The 18230-nt window shown below is 32.4% G+C and overlaps 1 protein-coding gene across 1 annotated transcript; it reads right to left on the reverse strand.

The window, feature by feature from the left end:
• Positions 1-1921: 1921 nt before the first annotated feature.
• Positions 1922-13100, reverse strand: TRIADDRAFT_60291 (uncharacterized protein; the record flags this gene model as incomplete). Its single annotated transcript, XM_002116283.1, has 22 exons — positions 1922-2043; positions 2181-2530; positions 3264-5758; positions 5906-6003; positions 6161-6273; positions 6487-6596; positions 6782-6837; positions 6978-7073; positions 7427-7477; positions 7620-7780; positions 8316-8486; positions 8622-8667; positions 8771-8873; positions 9206-9359; positions 9452-9866; positions 10014-10176; positions 10361-10461; positions 10582-10672; positions 10793-10895; positions 11600-11727; positions 12017-12067; positions 13095-13100. 22 exons carry the CDS (start codon positions 13098-13100, stop codon positions 1922-1924), a joined length of 5184 nt encoding a protein of 1727 aa, XP_002116319.1.
• Positions 13101-18230: the final 5130 nt, after the last annotated feature.

Here is an 18230-nt window from a genome sequence, read left to right on the forward strand (position 1 = left end):
CAGTATTTTATTGATATCCACTGCAGTTGTAAGTCAGTAAAAGTGCTGCATCCATTGATAGTTGGCAATGCTTGTAGGTGTATAAAGTATGGACATGCAACTACAATGCCTGTCTGGTTTCAAGTTTCTACTTTTAGCCCACTATTCTTTATACTCTACCCGTGTCGTCTTGGCTACACTTGGCTAAAAGTGAAGATAGTTCCACCACGTTTATAGCAACAGAGCTATTATGTACGGTGCTGTTTAAAATGATTATCGAGCAATTAATACTCATTTTCATCTTTAATTAATAAAGCAAAACATTATAATCTGTCTTTATCTAACATTACATAAAGCTACAAATCAATGTTATATTAACAATATTAGTACCATAGAGTCTACAGCATACGAATATCTTTCAATTAATGAGCACTAGTGAAACTATAATAGACGATAGTTACCAAGATTAGTAAGGTATGCACGCTATTCAGTGTCTAAATAAGAAGAAAATAATTCACGCAGAGAAAATCAAGCCAATATCAGCACGAAAATGCAGACATAAATAGAGGTATTTGTACAAACAGATGATATGGTTTGCAAGGCTACAATTAAAAATTTGTTCTGCAGGCATTAGCACTTGTGTAGTATAGTTATAGTTATCGATGCATCCTATTTATTCCCGAAATAGTCAATTAGAACTCTAGATCAACGCAAGTATAATATAAACATATATACACGCGCATGTATATATACGTACGTATATGTACAATGTGTGCTATAGACCAATAGCATTATTAATGGAAAAATTAAAATAATATAAGTGCCCTCAATTGGCATATTGCAAACTTGAAATTTAATCTACTAGGTTAAAAAAGAGCAACAATAACATAGCCATGGTAATTATGTATCAGAATATATATATATATTACTAGATGTAGGAACAGGACAGATAATGTGAATCTGCTGTTCCAACAATGCTAGATTATAAAAATATTTGCTAAAATTTATTTTCATAATATATTATGCAGTTACTATCCCCAGTGTGATATTATGCTACCTCTATCTACATAAGCTATATGACAAAACTTCTTAAAACAGCTATAGAGTGAAAAAGCATAAGCAGTAACATAACCCCTTACTTGAAAACATCAGATGACTCTAAGATAATTTTAAATACCTCGCGTTATATATAAAATTTTACTTTCAGATATCATATAACTGTAAAAAGTACTACTTAAGATCTGTCATATCGTATTTTCCAAGCTTTCTATTGATGTAGTAATTAAAATTATAATCGCGGTCTGCTTGATTAAATTGGTAAATACAGTAAAAAATATGTATTATTCCTTTTCGTCGTTAAACTAATCATTAGCAAATATTGCAGAATTTTCTGCTTATAGCATAAGAGATTCAAGCTAATAGTAGCCAATCATCCTTTACTTGAAAATGGAGAATTATTTTTAGCTTATATCACATAGTTCCCAGTTGCAAGCATTCCAAGAACTCGATTGACAGTAAATAAAACTTATCATCCTTAATTTTTTAATCGATATAATTTGTCTTAATTCTTTTTACACATCATTAAGTAGATTGGTCCGGTCGATTATTATTCTTGGACATGATATTTACTGTTGTATGAACGATGCTGATATAAGTTTTCTACATCACTCTATTATCTTACGAATAGCGTCTTGAAACTTTACAATCTCGGAACCTAGCAATGGCAACCAAATACCGTTAAAGTTTACATGTTACCCTTAATCTGCCTATAATTTAAATTATATTTATTATATTGGAGACAAATTGATATATCAATTAGCCTATTCTAGATAAATAGTAGATAGCAAGAAGTATTAACTGCAAAGGAATGGCTATCCTAATTTGCGTTTCGTGGACGACACTAATAATTAAATAAATAAATGATGTATTATACCTTGCCTCTTTAAAAATGGTCAATGTGGATGCTAATAAATTCTTTATGGATCTGATAATTTTCATTATCATCTTTATGTCGCTTTTCTGTACCTTGCACCAACATTAAATTACTCCATTGGCTAACACCACCTTTAATTAAAGTATAAATAAACAGTAACACAACAGTAAATATTTTTGCTGCAAAGTTTTGACAATCTTATGAAATTTTAAGTAAGATAAACGCTGCATCTATTCTATTCTGCGAGAACACAGCTTAAGATAATTACCTTCTGTATCATCGCTAGTTTTTAATGTAAAAGAAAAATCATTGCCGTTTGGAGCAGCAATAGCATGAGGTACGCGAACTTCTACTGACTTCATGAATTCAATACCACTAGGGCCACACATAACTAAAGGACTCAGTAGCTGTTCGCCTTTGCCTTTATCAACTGGTGATGGAGAATCACGCTGATCTTGATAGACCTTAAAATAGAGATCTTGCTCTACACCTTCAGGAATAGCACCAGGTGGTATAATAATACGAACATCAGAGCTGGCACATGATAACGTTCCGCCAGCTGAAGTAAATACTCCATGTGCTGTTGCTAGAACAGTTTCATCGTCGGTAAAAAATTCACTGAAATGAAATATTTGAGTAGATAGTCAGATACAGCAATTCTACACTCGCTAATTTATGCTAATGATTCCATTGTCGTCCACTTTTGCATGCTATTTCGTGTCGACGAATAATGTTTTTATATAATAGCAGGAATATTGCTACTTTATGTACTTGGTGACAGAATTACAGAGGCCATGATCAAATATGCTGTATCGCATTTGTAGCACTCCATATTTTGTACTATGTAATAAATTAAGGGAAGCGTAACAACTTTTTTGCGATTATTAAGTAGACTGAGAAATAAGATGCGATAAAGAATATCTTACTATTTACACCTTTGAATAGTTTAAGGTTAGTAGGATTTCGATTATGAGTGGGTAAAACCATTTCGACTATCATAATTTACATAATACTACTGTAAAACTGCTGATTAATTGCTATCAAGAAACACGTTTCAGTTTGTATGACCGATAAAATACTAAATATTTTAAATTATTACAAGCATAGCAAAGTACACACATATAGACTATATGATCTATTTAAAGAATATACAGTACTATATCTACGTATGCGATTAGTAATGATAGTAAAGTATTATAGGAACTCTAGACGTAGTGATTACGTAAAATATCATGAATATATTTCCAATTTATGATATAATAACTGCAATGCACTGTAAATTACCCGTTTCCAGCAAATTTACAAAGCAATTATTTATAAACATTGGAGTAGACATTATATAGTCTCGAACCTCGACATATAAGATGAACTTGCCATGCTACTATCGATGCCATTCTCGCTATTCTTCCTAATAAAACTTTCACACTGTTCATCGGTTGAATAGCCATCTGCAGTGATAAAAGACATTTCATCAGCAGTCCTATAAGAAGTAACAGTACTTAATGAATCTGCATGAGATCTTGTAGCATCAGCAGGGTCATTCATTTCTTGCGTATTCTTTATTTTCTTTTCCATACTATTATGTAAGTAATTATTATCCAATCTTGATAGATATCTATTATTATCATGCTTGTTAAGCTGATAAATATCATTGCTATGTTGGATAAGCCCATTAATAGATGTATCACTATGATCGTAAAATTTTAAAGGTGTTCTGTCATTATCCTCTTCCATTGAGTGATCTGACATTTCATCAGGTGTTAAAGTAGAATGATCACTTGCATCGCTTTCAGCATCATAATTTAAGTCATCGACGTCAGCAATGCTAGAAAGATCTACTATTGATTCAACTGCTGCACTTTCGTCTTCATTATCATCTGGTATGTTTTCATCATCATAATGTATCGATTTAATAGTTTCATTGTCTGGACTAGCGTAGCTTTCCTCGTAAGTTTCCTCGACAATATCGCTTGTTGTCTCTTGCAAATGATGATCGCTATCTTTAGAATCGAAATCTAATGGTTGATCATCGTTATCTGAACTAACATTTTCTTCTATCATTTCCTCATATTGAGGAACCGAATGCTCGTCTTCTAATTCTGCTACCTCTATGTTTTCATCATATAGATGAGAATAACCATTTTCTGCCTGGTGGGGCTGTTGACTTGGTAATGCATTACTTGAGGTATCTTCCATAGATCTTTCAATCATCGCTTGTGGATCATCAGATACCACTTGCATATCTTCTTGAGTAACCCGGTCATCATTAGATTCCCTTTCCTTGGTGTGATCATCGTCAGAAGTTTCAGGAGAAGAACTTAAGCTTCTAGTATCGATTGATGGTTCATTCTTAATAGCCGAGTTCTGATTATGAAGGTTCCTTTTACTCTCTAATTCTTCATTATTGAATTTCGGCTCGACTTTGTCATGAAAAGAGTCCATATTTTCTTGATTTCTTGTTTCTTGAATTTTATCTCCCGGACTGTGCTCGGATGGTTTTGGGGCAACAAGTTTATTAGCACCATCATCAATATCGCGTTCTGACATATTAGGTACCTCTGTTTTTAGATTTTCATTACCATTTGGTGGATTTTTCTCATCCTCTGTTGGTGGATTGTTGAGAGGCAATGATGCACTACTCGAATTTTGAGTAGGACCATTTAGTTTTCTTCTCCCAGTTGATATAACTACTCCGCGTTTACCAGATTGAATATCTTGCTTGGTACGTCGAAATGCCGTTGCGGTTATTGTAACCTTATTTGTTGCATTGACCTGACCTTTTCCTTCAGGAAATAGCTTTTGTCTTGAATTAGATCTTGCGTAACCAAATGTGCCCTTGGAAGGAATCTGCTGAGGTTTCGTACCATCAGCAACATCTTGGCGCTTATTGTTGGTGTTCCTAGGAGAATCGCTCGATCTTCTACTATGTAATATATCAGGAAATTTATCATTAGAAGGTGTTTGACTCGACAATTTTCCTTCGTTTGATGATGGAATATTTGATTTTTCTTCACTAAGAGATGGATTAGCAGATTTTTCCTTGATTAATAATTTACCGCTTGGTTTTTCCTGACTTGATGATTGCTCGCTTGGCTTTACTTTAGTTTCGTCTACAGCTGGTTTTTCTTTAAGTAATGGCTCATTATTTGACATACTTTTATTGGGTAAGTCATTAGATGAAGTTTTAGGGTCTTGATCACGCTGAGGGACAAGATCTGATTCATGAACAGTAAAGATATCTTCTGGTCTGATATGACTAGGTAAGATATCAACTGAAATTGCTTCTGCTTCAGCAATGGCACTTGTTTTCTTTACCCTTTCGTGGACTATTGGATGAGGTTCAATGGGATGACTATCATGATCGGTAGGAGTTTGGACTGACTTGGATGGAATAGTTTCACTCATTGGGCTGTTTGGATTGGAATTTTCGCTACCCCATCCTAGACTTGCAGATAATCCTCGTTTCCTCGATTGTTGCCGACTATCACGCTTTCTAGGCCACTTTTCTAAATTAATTGCTTGCGGTTTACGAAGTGAAACCTCGTTTTCCTTCTCTTTAGCTTTGTCTTCATTTTTATCCGTATCAAATACTTCAGGATAAGCTCTTTCAGGAAGATTAGGATTCCCTGGATTCAAATTACCATCTTCATCTTTTTTTATTTCCAAGCCTTTCATATTTTGTTCTGATATTGATCTGGGGACAAATCTATTTATATCTTCGTCTAAGCTTTTACTAGATAATGAATGTGTGCGTCGTAGGTTTGGAATGGATTGATTCGCCGACAGTTGCGATAATGTTCTCAACTTTTGACGTAGGAGTAATAATTCGTCATCGTTCTCAGCTGCCTAAAGATCAATAAATCACATTAGGGATAGTTGAAAGAGGTTACGCCATTCTATAAATTGGAAATCATTTATTGACGGTTAACGCTAAGTTCTAATTTACCATTATTATCGAATGATCAACTATCTTATGCTCTATCTATGACTTACTTGATCTTCAAGCATCCAAATAGGTTCGAATTGCTGCTTAGTAATTGAATTCTTGACAGCCATTAACCATGAATTACCAAGGTACATCATAATTTCATCTAGAAATGAGGGTTAAGGTGTTATTTGACCAGAGCAACGATATTACACTATTTATCTATGAAGATTATCGCATGCATGGATGATCTAGTTGTAGGAACTTTATTGGATAAACGTAAAGTCTAAGAATGAAAATAGGTATATCATCGCAAGGTGTACCTGTAAACAAATGCTTATTTTCTTGCTGTTCTAAAAGCATTTTTTCATAAAGTTTCCTGGATTGTTTTGCTGCATGTTCATTAGAATAGCCTTTGAAGTCAATCATTAAGTCCCTAATCATGAAAATGCAATAGTTAAATCCCAATGGCAATCTTGGAAAATTTCAATTATAGTAATCGTTTTATAAAGCAATGGAAAAGTTTCACTGCTTAATAACTTCATCAGGCATAATTTAAATTACTAGTATATTCAGCACAAAATAGATCCATGTTAATATAGCTTCTTCAATAAGGCTAATCTTGGTAAACTACAACATCTTTACTAACCTGAGAACATATCTCGAATGAGGATAGGTGTAAATGACGATAGGATACAAGTGGGCACATGTCAGCTTATAAAGCGATGACATTTCCACTTCAAAAATACAATGTTTATTCTATAATATTAAAGGAATATAATTTTTGATCCATGTTTTATGTTCAGCTTATGACATTGAATAATTGCATTTCAGGAATGATAAAAAAATGTGGAAAATGACGAATAATGCAGCTTCTAATTTCTATGAGAAGATACTAGATATAAATCAACTTTCAAAGATAAGTATTGCAAGTTTAAATTTACCTTTTTGGTAACATTTTTAATATCGCTGATTCGAATACCCTTCTTATCCGTAATAACTGTATCAAAATCAATAATTTATTGCAAGCCATAATGATAGTTGAGAGATTTTTGATTATCGATATTTAATAAAAGTTACTTAAACTACAGTAGATATCTTTAGGGAAGCCGAAAATTCTGTACTACAGTCAAGTTATACCTGGAGGTTCAAATTTTTCTGGTGTATCTTCCAATAATTTTTTCAGAACTACATCGGCAATAGGTCCAAGGATGACCACGGGTCGAACAAAATTGGCTATAAATGCAGTTAAAATTAAGGAATATCTATTAGTAAAATTACGTACTATAACTGATGTTTGTTGTTAGCATCTCCTATCTGTCAGCACAAAGGATATTATACTAAGAAAGCAGCATAAATGAATGCATTGCTATTACTCATGATGGTCAGTGATGAATATGGTTATTATAACGTATTTTTATATATTGAGGATATTCTGCTAGTGTGAAGCCGTACACTAATGCACGATTTTTAATTATGTGATCTAGGTAAATTTAAAGTATCCCAATGAGTAGGATCAATGTTAGATAGTACAACAAATCATAAATAAAATTAAAAGATTATTCTACTGATATTGATTTTTTGCTTACCTTCACGAAGGAGAACTTTATCATATGCGGGAACGTCAATTAAACTGTTACCTAATATATCAATTAACTCGTTAGATGGAAGCAGTTCTAATAGACAGTGATTAATCTATTCAATACTTATATTTCACTCTTTCCTGTGCTAGAATTTTGCAATTGTACTAAGAATTGGGGATATACATGATGAGATTCTTACCTTCATGTAATTTCTTTTCTGCTGATGGCATACTGACTTGGACAGTATGCCGTCTTAATCTATCGACCTTCTTCTTAATTCTTTTTTTAATGACACTTCCAGCAGTTCTTTGTGCTGTTCTCACCTTCTGCTGTCCTTGGGATAAGGCAATTTGTTCGCCTCTAATTATTGTAATCATTTCATGATAACATAATATATTAAACAAGGTTAGTTTAGTAGCATTTTGGATATTATTAAATTGGAAAATTTAAAACCATTTCCCTTTGCATCAATAAAAATTACTATTTAGTTTACAGTAAGACTTATATTCTAAGATAGAGTATTATTCTGCGCTTCTACTTAAATGACGTATATATTTTCCTAAATAGATTATGGATTGCATTGTCTAAGGAAGACTCTTCGTTATTAAAATAGTGGCACTGAATCAAAATCTCGTGAACTGGAATACGATAACGAGAATATAATCCAGAAAAAGCTTTGATATGTTTAGTAAGATCCTGGTAGAACTGGCAAGAAACAAACTGTTACATGACTAGTAATGGTTAATTCTATTCTAACAACAAGTATTACGGTTTTGATTGCAAAATAGTATCATTCGTCGATCTTTTCAACAGATATTAATCATAACTGATAGCTTTTTGACAACTTATGGCGATATTAACTAAAGATAATTACTTATTAATAATCATGGCGTACCTTGCTTGATTAGGAATAATGCCGTAGTCTTTTTCCACGCCACGGCAATCTACTCGTTGAGCTTGCCATGATCCGATCACTCCGTTATACATGGTATCACGAACATGGAATATCTCTCCTTTTTTAAAAGTAAGCTCATTTAGAGCTATCCCATCGTAGTCGAAATTGCATCTAAGGTATATAGAAACCAAGTATTACTTAATAATTTACTGTTTTCGTAATATTTAACGGTCAACTTAATAGTTGTTTAGAAAGAAAAATTCAATTTACGATACGCAAAATTTTCTATTTAAGCGACATCTATACCTTATGTAAAATGAGTCCCCTGGCGAATCTCTAATTTCCGTGTAACCTATTTTTAGATTGACAAAGCTTAAGATTAACACAGTAATCATACTGAGATGATAGATTATGCGATTTATTATATATTCCAGCACAACTGTAGCTCAACTAACGTCTTGGTTTATGCTTCGCAAGTAATGAAATTCCTGAGCCAAGATCTAGCAGTACAAGAACAGCTTCTTCTCGGGTTAATTTTTTTAGCTCGATACCATTTGCCTACAATAATGAAAATATTTGCAGGAAAGTTGAAGACCTGGGGATTTAGATTATCGAACAGATCAAGAACTGCATCTATTCATCTACAACTAAAGCGGAGAAATTTACAAACATGGACTCGCATCTCAAAGTGTTCTCAAACATTACTATTTAGAAGGAACTAGGATCTCGATATACTCTTGTAAAATTGCAACGCGCATTAGAATGTACTCGCATCTCAAAATACTCTTTCAAAATAAGACTTGGAATGAATATATTAAATATCGAAAGCTAATCCTAGCTTAATCAAAATTGTTTTTGGTATGATGATTTGAGCTAATGATGGAATTAACCTGTATAATTTCATCGCCAGCTTTTAACCCATTTATTTCGGCCGGACTATCTTTTTTGACGGAAGCAACAAATATTCCAACATCGTTGCCGCCAGCAATTTGAATACATAGATTGGTTTCTTTACGGAATTTGATTAATCTTGATGTCGCATTCCTAGTGAATTTTTAAAATGGCGTCAAAAATTTATTTTTGGGTCACCGATTATTACAGTAGTTCTCAATGAGGATAGACAGCCTGCAACTTACTCATCATCCGACGAGCATCGACTTTTCGCCTTGTCTTCAGCATTGCTTTTCTTGGGTGTTGAATCAACTACTTCAGGCAAAGGCATTGGACTTAATTGTGTACTGGTAGGTGTAGCAGTATTACTGCGAGGAGAAACTTGCAATGGCTGAGAATTCGTTTCAGCTAATTCTTGCTGTCTTGATGATGAAGGAGCTTCATCGAAAGAAGTATTAGTATTAATATCTTGATTTGTTCCTTGTTTTGTGTTCCCTAGTGAAAGTTGCAGTTTGGATTTATGTCTGCTTGGCCTCTCTGATTCCCTTTTTTTATTAATAAGTTGTACAGGCGGTGACGAATAGGTTGTATTCCTTGAAATCGATTGGATTTCGGTGCTTGATTTTGCTTCTCTACTAGTATGACTTATTACATTTAATCCTAGAATAAAATTCATTAGTTCTCAATTAATTCGGACATTGAGTACACAGAGTTTCCATTTCATGCGTGCGGCTACCAATATCGACATGGACGTGGATATGAATGAGTAATAGCATACTGGAGTGCATTTACAATTACAGTACTTACCACCTGGAGACGATTTGCTTGGAATTATTGCCGATGATGTTTTAATTGGATTTTTCTCACTTCGAGAAGGATGACTGGCTATGACTAATTCCACACTATCGCTTTGGCTCATTAAATTTTCTAATACTGCGATCGACATGTTTTCCACCTTAGTTCCATTTATCTGAAATATTGAAGATGATTAGAACAAGAGATGCACATGAAGCCGAAATAGGAGTAATATCATACTTTAAGGTAGTGATTGGCCGTTATGCTTAACTGTGATATATTAGTAGAGCAGCATGTAATTTTATCCACAAAAGTAGCAAAGTAGTTGAAGAATGATTAATCTAATTTAATGATCGAACCTCTTGAATGATATCGCCTTCATTAATGCGAGCATCTGATGCAGGACCACCTATTGTAACTCGTCTAGCTACAACTTGGGAACATAATTTCAATCCAAATCCTAAAGTGTCACAGCGATATTAAAAAATTTTCAGTAAAACTCCTTTGATGATCATAATTCGACAAATAATATGGACTATGCTTTAGGACGTACCAATAGTCTTTTTGTGATATTACTTACCAGATAATCGAGGATCAATGCTTCGAAATATTCTAACTTTCCTACCAGTTAATGAATTTAAAGCTACAAGTTCCTTTTTTCTTTTAAGCAGCTAGTCATAAGTAAGTAGAAGTTAATGTTACTTTGCTATATTTGGTTTTTACTATATCATCAAATCGACTCTATTTTAAAGGGAAAAAGTTAACAATCATTCATCACTTGTTTCTCTTACTATATCTACTCTTTGGCCAGTTTCTTTTAATGTTTTTACGGCAAAAGCATGAGTAACATTAGCTAAAGATACATGGTTTACTTTTATTAAATGATCTTTTCGCCTGTAAAATATAAATGTAGCAAGATTTATTGCGAAGTAGTTTAGCATTTAGGTATTAAACTCACGCCCATCATACTAAGCAATTAGATATACGTATACGCAACAGCAATTATTTGTTACTTGCCCTATTTAAGCTTAAGATTGAAAATAGCTTTACGGTATTAAATAGATATCTAATAGAAAAATATTTATCATTTATGCTACTTAAGTAGATACTAAAATGGTCTTATAGTATTAGTTTTTGAGCTGAATACTACGCGTCTTTGCAACTAAAATCGAATAATAGGTTCCAATGTAACCTTTAATAATTAATATTTATAATAGTTAATTCGTGATTTCTACAGTACAACTTAACATTAAAAAAACATGAGTAAGAAAGCACAGTATATATAAGTATAATCAGAACCGATAAAAGGAATTCTCGGATTGAAAGAATGATAATGCACTGCTATTTCGGTTTTAGATCTCGACAAAGTTTTAGCATGCTTGTAGTAATGGTAGTTTAATTGGTTCTACCTAGTGTAGGAGTCTAATAAGGAAGCTAAGGAAAATTTTAAGACTGTAAGCTAAATACTATGGTAATAATTCTAGTAATTAATATTGAATTAGTACTTAGATAACAGTGACGAGTTTGCGTAGGTTTCGGGTATTCATGATAAATGTTAATAATGGGAAATAAATTTATTATCATATGTGACAAATTACCTTAATTTACCATCGGCCGGACCGCCTTTTAAAACTTCTTTGACAATAATGCCAACACTTTGATCCTCTGAGTAAGGGTTATCGATTCCTCCAGTTACCGCAAAGCCGCAGCTGTTCATTAATGGAGGCTAAAGGGAGAGGTAAGGGGATAAGTAATTATATGTGTAACGGGAAGGCTGATGGCATATTTAATAGAATCTCTTATTATATAATATATGTCAACTTGAGTTAAAATATTTCAGCAATATTATCCTTATCGAAAGGTAAGATTTTCATTAACTATGGTTCTGAGATAATTTAATGTAGGTTGTATATTCAAAGGATTTAACTTGACTAGATGGTGTCTTGTTTACAATTTTTAGCGTGATTAATCTTGTTAATCACCGATACTGTAATTTATTATTCAATCTTTCATACCTTTTCTATAACCACCTGGATCATTTCATATTTTGAATCATTGGTGATTTTCTATTTGAAAAAAATATACAGTGATAAAATTCAATATAAACTCGATAATTAAAACTAACATGATATAATTAAATTGCTATCTTTGGCCGGCCCATGGTCAATGATATTGTAATATCGCGTACTACACATTCATCTATAGCTTGATGAATATTGTAACATTTTGTGGCTTGCATATTAATGATGAATTCTATAAGCTATTTTAATCGCTTAATCCTCCCTTATAGTATATAAATAGAAAAACATTGGGTATTGCCAAGTTTAGTAGAAGGCAGTATAAGATGTTGCCGCCGTTAAAAATTGGCAGTTATTACGCGATGCTAAATATCCGTTGAATGGTAAAGCTATGATAAATAAATTAACGTCTTAGCATAGGTTATGTTGAGCTAGGTATCTATAATGAAAACCACTTGTAAATAATTCGATTTACTCTTAGCTAAAATAAGCATCATAATAATTATATCACCGTTATATTGTACTTGCATCTTGTCATATTGCCTTTAATTAAACAATTTCATTATATCTCGACAGGAAATAAAGTAAATGTTGTTCACTCATGATGAAATATTTATAAAAGGGGATTGTAGTTTTTGAGATATAAAAATTTGTAAATATAGGCATTATAGTTTAATTGAATTCATTATTGCAGCATCACTTTGAATAATTGACTATTGTATATCGTGAATAACTTAATTATCTTTAAATATGGACTTCTAGATTTACTCGTTTATGTGCAGTGTGTACAAGTGCATATAGTCGGTCTAGAAGCCTATATCTTAAACCAGAATATGGTACGATGTGGTAACAGTCCTAATTAAATGTCAGAATCTTTGAACTATATTTCAGAATGACATTAATGAAATTGAAAAATATGCGGCATTTTGCATCGATGACTTTTCTGCCATCTGAGCAACAATTAGACATTGTTTCAAATTTAATCATCTTGTCGACTTCTAGATGTTCAGGGACAAATTACTAAATTCTTGAGGAAATCAATAGAGCATTATACAAGTTTAGAGCACTAACATACCGCCATTCATTTCATGTCAAAGATTATAAATGCTCATGTAATTCTATAGGTCAGAAATTTTACTTCATTTTAGCCCACATATCATGATAGTTCCTACGTCCAGTATCCAATATGTTCAAATACAACATATTTTTAGTTTATGTTCTTAACATAAGCTAGACAAGTTTTCGATAAGAATTAAGCTCTGAGACATGCTATTACTAAAATAAGTTAACTTGAATTTAGATTTACTACATTCCTCCAATCTTGATAGTTTTTCCACAGATATATTCGAAATATCCTGCGATATATTCAATATTAACATAAAAGTCCCTTTATTTGATTAAGCTGACATCTTTCAATGGAGATTTAAATTCAGGGATTCACTATAGCAGAAATTAGTTCAGTAAACTTATTTTAAATTATGATACGATATCATTATTATTTTCGTAACTGTGATAAGTTTAATAAGTCATGAAAGAAAATAAAGTGCTTTGTTTGAAATGTTTAAACGTATTTACAAGATGATTGAGATAAAAATTTTCAAATTGGCTGAAGCAGAAGAGTTTAAACTGACGTCATGACTAAGGGATTGGCTATTAATTATCACTGGATATTCTTCCAAGGTTTGGACTGTGCATAGAAACAAAATAAAACTTATAATGCATAGAAATGACTTCATTCCTATTTTCGATAGCATCATGGTATTTTATGAATGATTATTAGGCAGTCACCAAAGCTTTATAGCTTAACAACCATGATATTGTACATATGAATGTAAGATTTTTTATAGCTGATAATTAGTGGCTCAAGATGATTTAGGATCTATTTATATCTTATCAATAGTACAACAGATGGTAGCGTCGATATTTTGATTCCTTGTATTGCTTATATTCATAGTATACTTCATATATACCAAGGGTAGATTATGGCGGTTTGCAGATTTCTTAGAACTTTGGAATAAGCCCTATTGTGATAAATGTCTAGTTATTGCAGGATACCTGCTGACTACTAATAGTGCTTTGAAGTCTTGAAGATCTAGTAGACTATACATTATTTTTTATTATGGTAGCGGAAAAAATATGAGTGATATGTTTACACTATTAATGTTAACTGCTATTATGATACATGTAATTTTAACCACTGATTTCTAAGTAAAAGATAAGGCAGATTTTTGTTAGATTTGAAATGCTGTTCTTACATTTTCTACTTACTAAAGGAATTTATCATGGTGCTAAGTATAAATAAATAGTTTTGTTTTGATTCTTGACTATAATATTTAATCTTCAAATTTCCATCAGTACTACGGGCTACAATTGCCTTCGTACAGTAGTTCTTGACCTATTACAGCAACAATAGATGATAGGCATCGCATGCTAGGGGTTTTTCCCTCCTTCTCTAAATTAAATTAGAGCCTGCCTACAATTATATTATTTTTACCAGGAGACTAAACTCATAGCTTAATGACATCCTATTGCAAAATGAAGGTTCTTTAAGAAACATTTTTATGTTTACTTTGTTGTCTAAAGTTTTATTAGATTTATGACTCATGAAATTAAACTGTATTCCTATTTTAACAGGTTATACCTAGAGTTTTTCGGCCTGTTTTGTGTAACTGATAATTCTTAAATATTATGATTATTATTTAACTCTAGTCTATAGCTTCAAGATTTTTTTTCATTTGTTCTGATTACGTGGCGAGAATGATTAGTAAATGGCACAAAGGCGATATATGAGCGATTACTACAAGGTAGGAGCAACGTTAAAACGGAACAAATTCGATTGGTAGTAAAATTTTAGAATAAATTAATCTACTTGAAAAGATAATCTGCGCTAGTTTCCAGATAAAATCGCGTCCACTAATCAAGCATATTTCTGAATAAAAAGAATCTAACCTATTATTTATCAATGAAATCTTGATGATAATCTTTTTTACTCAATATAGCAAGAAATCTATAGTTAATGATGCTGTAGCGCTATGTCTTGTTTCTCACTATCGTATTTATCTGTTAATCGCTTGTTGTAATATACCTTCTGAATACTTATAGTTATAGTTTTTATAGTAAAGATGTACAGTATCTTTCATAAAAACTATAACTATTTTCCCTACTTTATTCTAGGTAATTTGTCGGCTATTATACCATAATTGCAGTAATGAATTTCCTTAACCATGGGGATCAATTTCTTTATTATCTACTTCCTTTTTACGTTTAATTCTTTCAACATTTTAGAGTTGTATAATTGACGTTGTTGGATATCTATCGCGATGAAACTAAATTGGCTAGATGAAAACTATCGCATTTTGTTTGACAATTTCGGCATTTTTGACATAAGCTATTGATGATATGGTATAATAGCGATAACTCAGTTGTTCAACAATGAATTACAAAACTGATATGATTTGCATCATTTTATCTGCATAGTATTACGAAATAGTCTCGGGTAGAATCAAATAATTGGTTCATCAATGCTAATCAGTTCGTCTATCCTACAGCTGTAGGAAAATTAATATTCGCCGCTTGATAGGAAAGGAATGATTATATCGTGGTGCGTTGAATGATAATTTAGGGATTTCCCTGAAATTATTACTCTCCATGTCTCATATAAATACCTTCTCAAGAGAACATATGTGAATGATCTAAGGGGTGGGATATATATTCAGGAAGGATTGTATTCGGCTTTAATATTTTCAAGAGTATGCATAAATTAATAAGTAAAATAACTTGACTTTACGCCTATGAAACATGATTAACTGGTTAAGAAATAGGCTCTAAAAAATGGTATATGAGTACACCATCATCATTGCAGGCTATTTCGAAAAAGGATCGTTATTCAGGTAGCCATAAAAATGGATAAAGAGTGATAACTGTGGCGATAGCCTATCTTGAAGTGTTTCCTAATTACGATTTACAAGGGTCCATAGTACTGTAATAGTGATTATTGCGCTTATTTAATTAACTTAGCATCTGGTTATGGGCTAAAATGGTCTCTTGAAATGATAAAATGTGATACATTTTACTGTCATAAAAGTACTATCACAACTATAAGGACTTTTAATTTGTACTGAAATTACCAGGTAAAAGTGGTACAGAAAGTGAAGGCTAAAGGGAAGATATCTGTAGTTGTTGCGATCGACTTTCGTTCTTGAATAATTATTGAATTTATTTCAGTTTTCTATTAGACGTATTACTAAGCTTCCATAATTATAATTTGATAAAATGATCATGTCCTAGCATCAAATTTATCTTAAGACGATCACTAAATAAAAATAAGATTTAAGTTCTCGGACTAGTAGATATCTAAATTAAATACCAAAATACTACCAACAACTATTGAAATTTTATTAAGGAAAGAATGGATTATGTTATGGTTAAAAGGTTATGCTTTATAAGTGAAGATGAAAGGTAATTAAATATTCTTTCTTATTATAAATCTTGATCGATTAGGATGTGACTGTTGTTCTTAACTACTTTCTTGTTGACTGGATTTAATAAAATGTAAATAGGATCAAAATTAACTTTATTTTCCTGGCTGTATTTGCCGATTGTCACTTTCTGATTACTGAGACTTTTAAAATTAACTTCTCCTTAAATGTCATTAGCGGTTATTTCAGATAAGGACCGACCAAGTAAATAAAGGCGAATAATCTATTTGTTTAGCTCGCTCAGTATAGAACACTGTATTAGCTATGGAATGTTAACTAGTCGATCGATGGCGTGATAGGTGTCTATTTATTGAAAAAGGCATTCTAACAGCACTAATAACTACTTTTTCCGTGTAAGAGTTATGATGCTGACTTCATTTTTAAGAACTGCAGAAAAAAAAATAGCATAAGGTCTAAAACAAAAAGGCAAATAGTAGCCTATGTATTTATCAATGATGTTATCTGTATACGAATACAGTGAATATAAGTGGACAACTTCATTATTTTACTGTAAATTATGATCGATACGGTGGCCAAAAAGGAATAATAATGATTATTATCATGTTTGAAATTTCGAAATGATATGTGTGATATTAAACTAGATAGGATGTGAAGAACAATAAACATTATCCTATGCATTAAGACTACAGTAAAACATTGAACAATAACAGTATTAACTTAATAGTAGAGGTTAACTTGATATAAAATTGAAAACAAGATATCGTTAAAGGGTTCAAAAGTTTTGTTGTTGACACTCTCTTACTATTTGAAGCTATCGATGTAGATTAATGAGCAATGAGATCAAATGGATGAATACTTAGTGAGTAATTTATTTCATGGATCTCCCTCTAACGAGGACAGCAAGAGGAAATTATTAGTGGCTCAATGGGTAATTGATGATATTTACATGTTTATCGACTATCGTACTACGAGGAATGTCGTTTTAGATGTAGTAGAATCAGTTTTTAATTCAAATTCGTTGGATGGAAAAGTAGTTGTAACAAGACATGATCATGATATCTCATAATAACATTTCATTAATCTCTACATCAACTTACGCTAAATTCGGATGAGCTATTATGATTTAAAGTTGAAAAACCGCTTCCGTTTTTCGAATCCAGTGTTAGCGACTTATTGGAGCGGTCATTCATGACGGAAATTGAAGACATTCTCTTCGGTGGCAGAGGTGGAGGAATGCCAGTACGAGATAGATTCGTGTCCATCTTGATGGAACGTGGGAACGTCCTTGATGGCAAACAATATGCTGTACTTGTCGAATACATTCTTCCGTTAACGGTATCAACTTTCCGATTAACCGATCTCGATGGCTAAATGATTTTAGCTATCGATGACTGCGATATACCTCTAGAGTATATTTCTTTCTTATTATTTTTAAAGTTGAAATTCAGTTATAAGATATATCTTGAAGAAATTGAGCGTCTAAAATTGATGAAAAGGTTAGAAAATGCGTGATTTTGCCAGAGTTTCAAGTTGTTGTAAATAATGTCAATACTTTTCTCTCCACGATGATTACGTTGCTTTCCTCATTCAACTTCGATCAATATTAAAGCCGTTAGCAATCCCATCTACGCTGTACTATTGCATGAAGATAATGAATATCTTGGATAACGATTGAGCAATATTGCTCAACGTGTAGAATGACTTGCTGAAATTGAGGGTTAGGATGGCGAATGGAAGCTTTGGTACGACACAACTCAATTTCTGGTTGTATA

This window comes from Trichoplax adhaerens, genomic scaffold, assembly GCF_000150275.1.
Source record: "Trichoplax adhaerens TRIADscaffold_14 genomic scaffold, whole genome shotgun sequence".
NCBI lineage: Eukaryota > Metazoa > Placozoa > Uniplacotomia > Trichoplacea > Trichoplacidae > Trichoplax > Trichoplax adhaerens.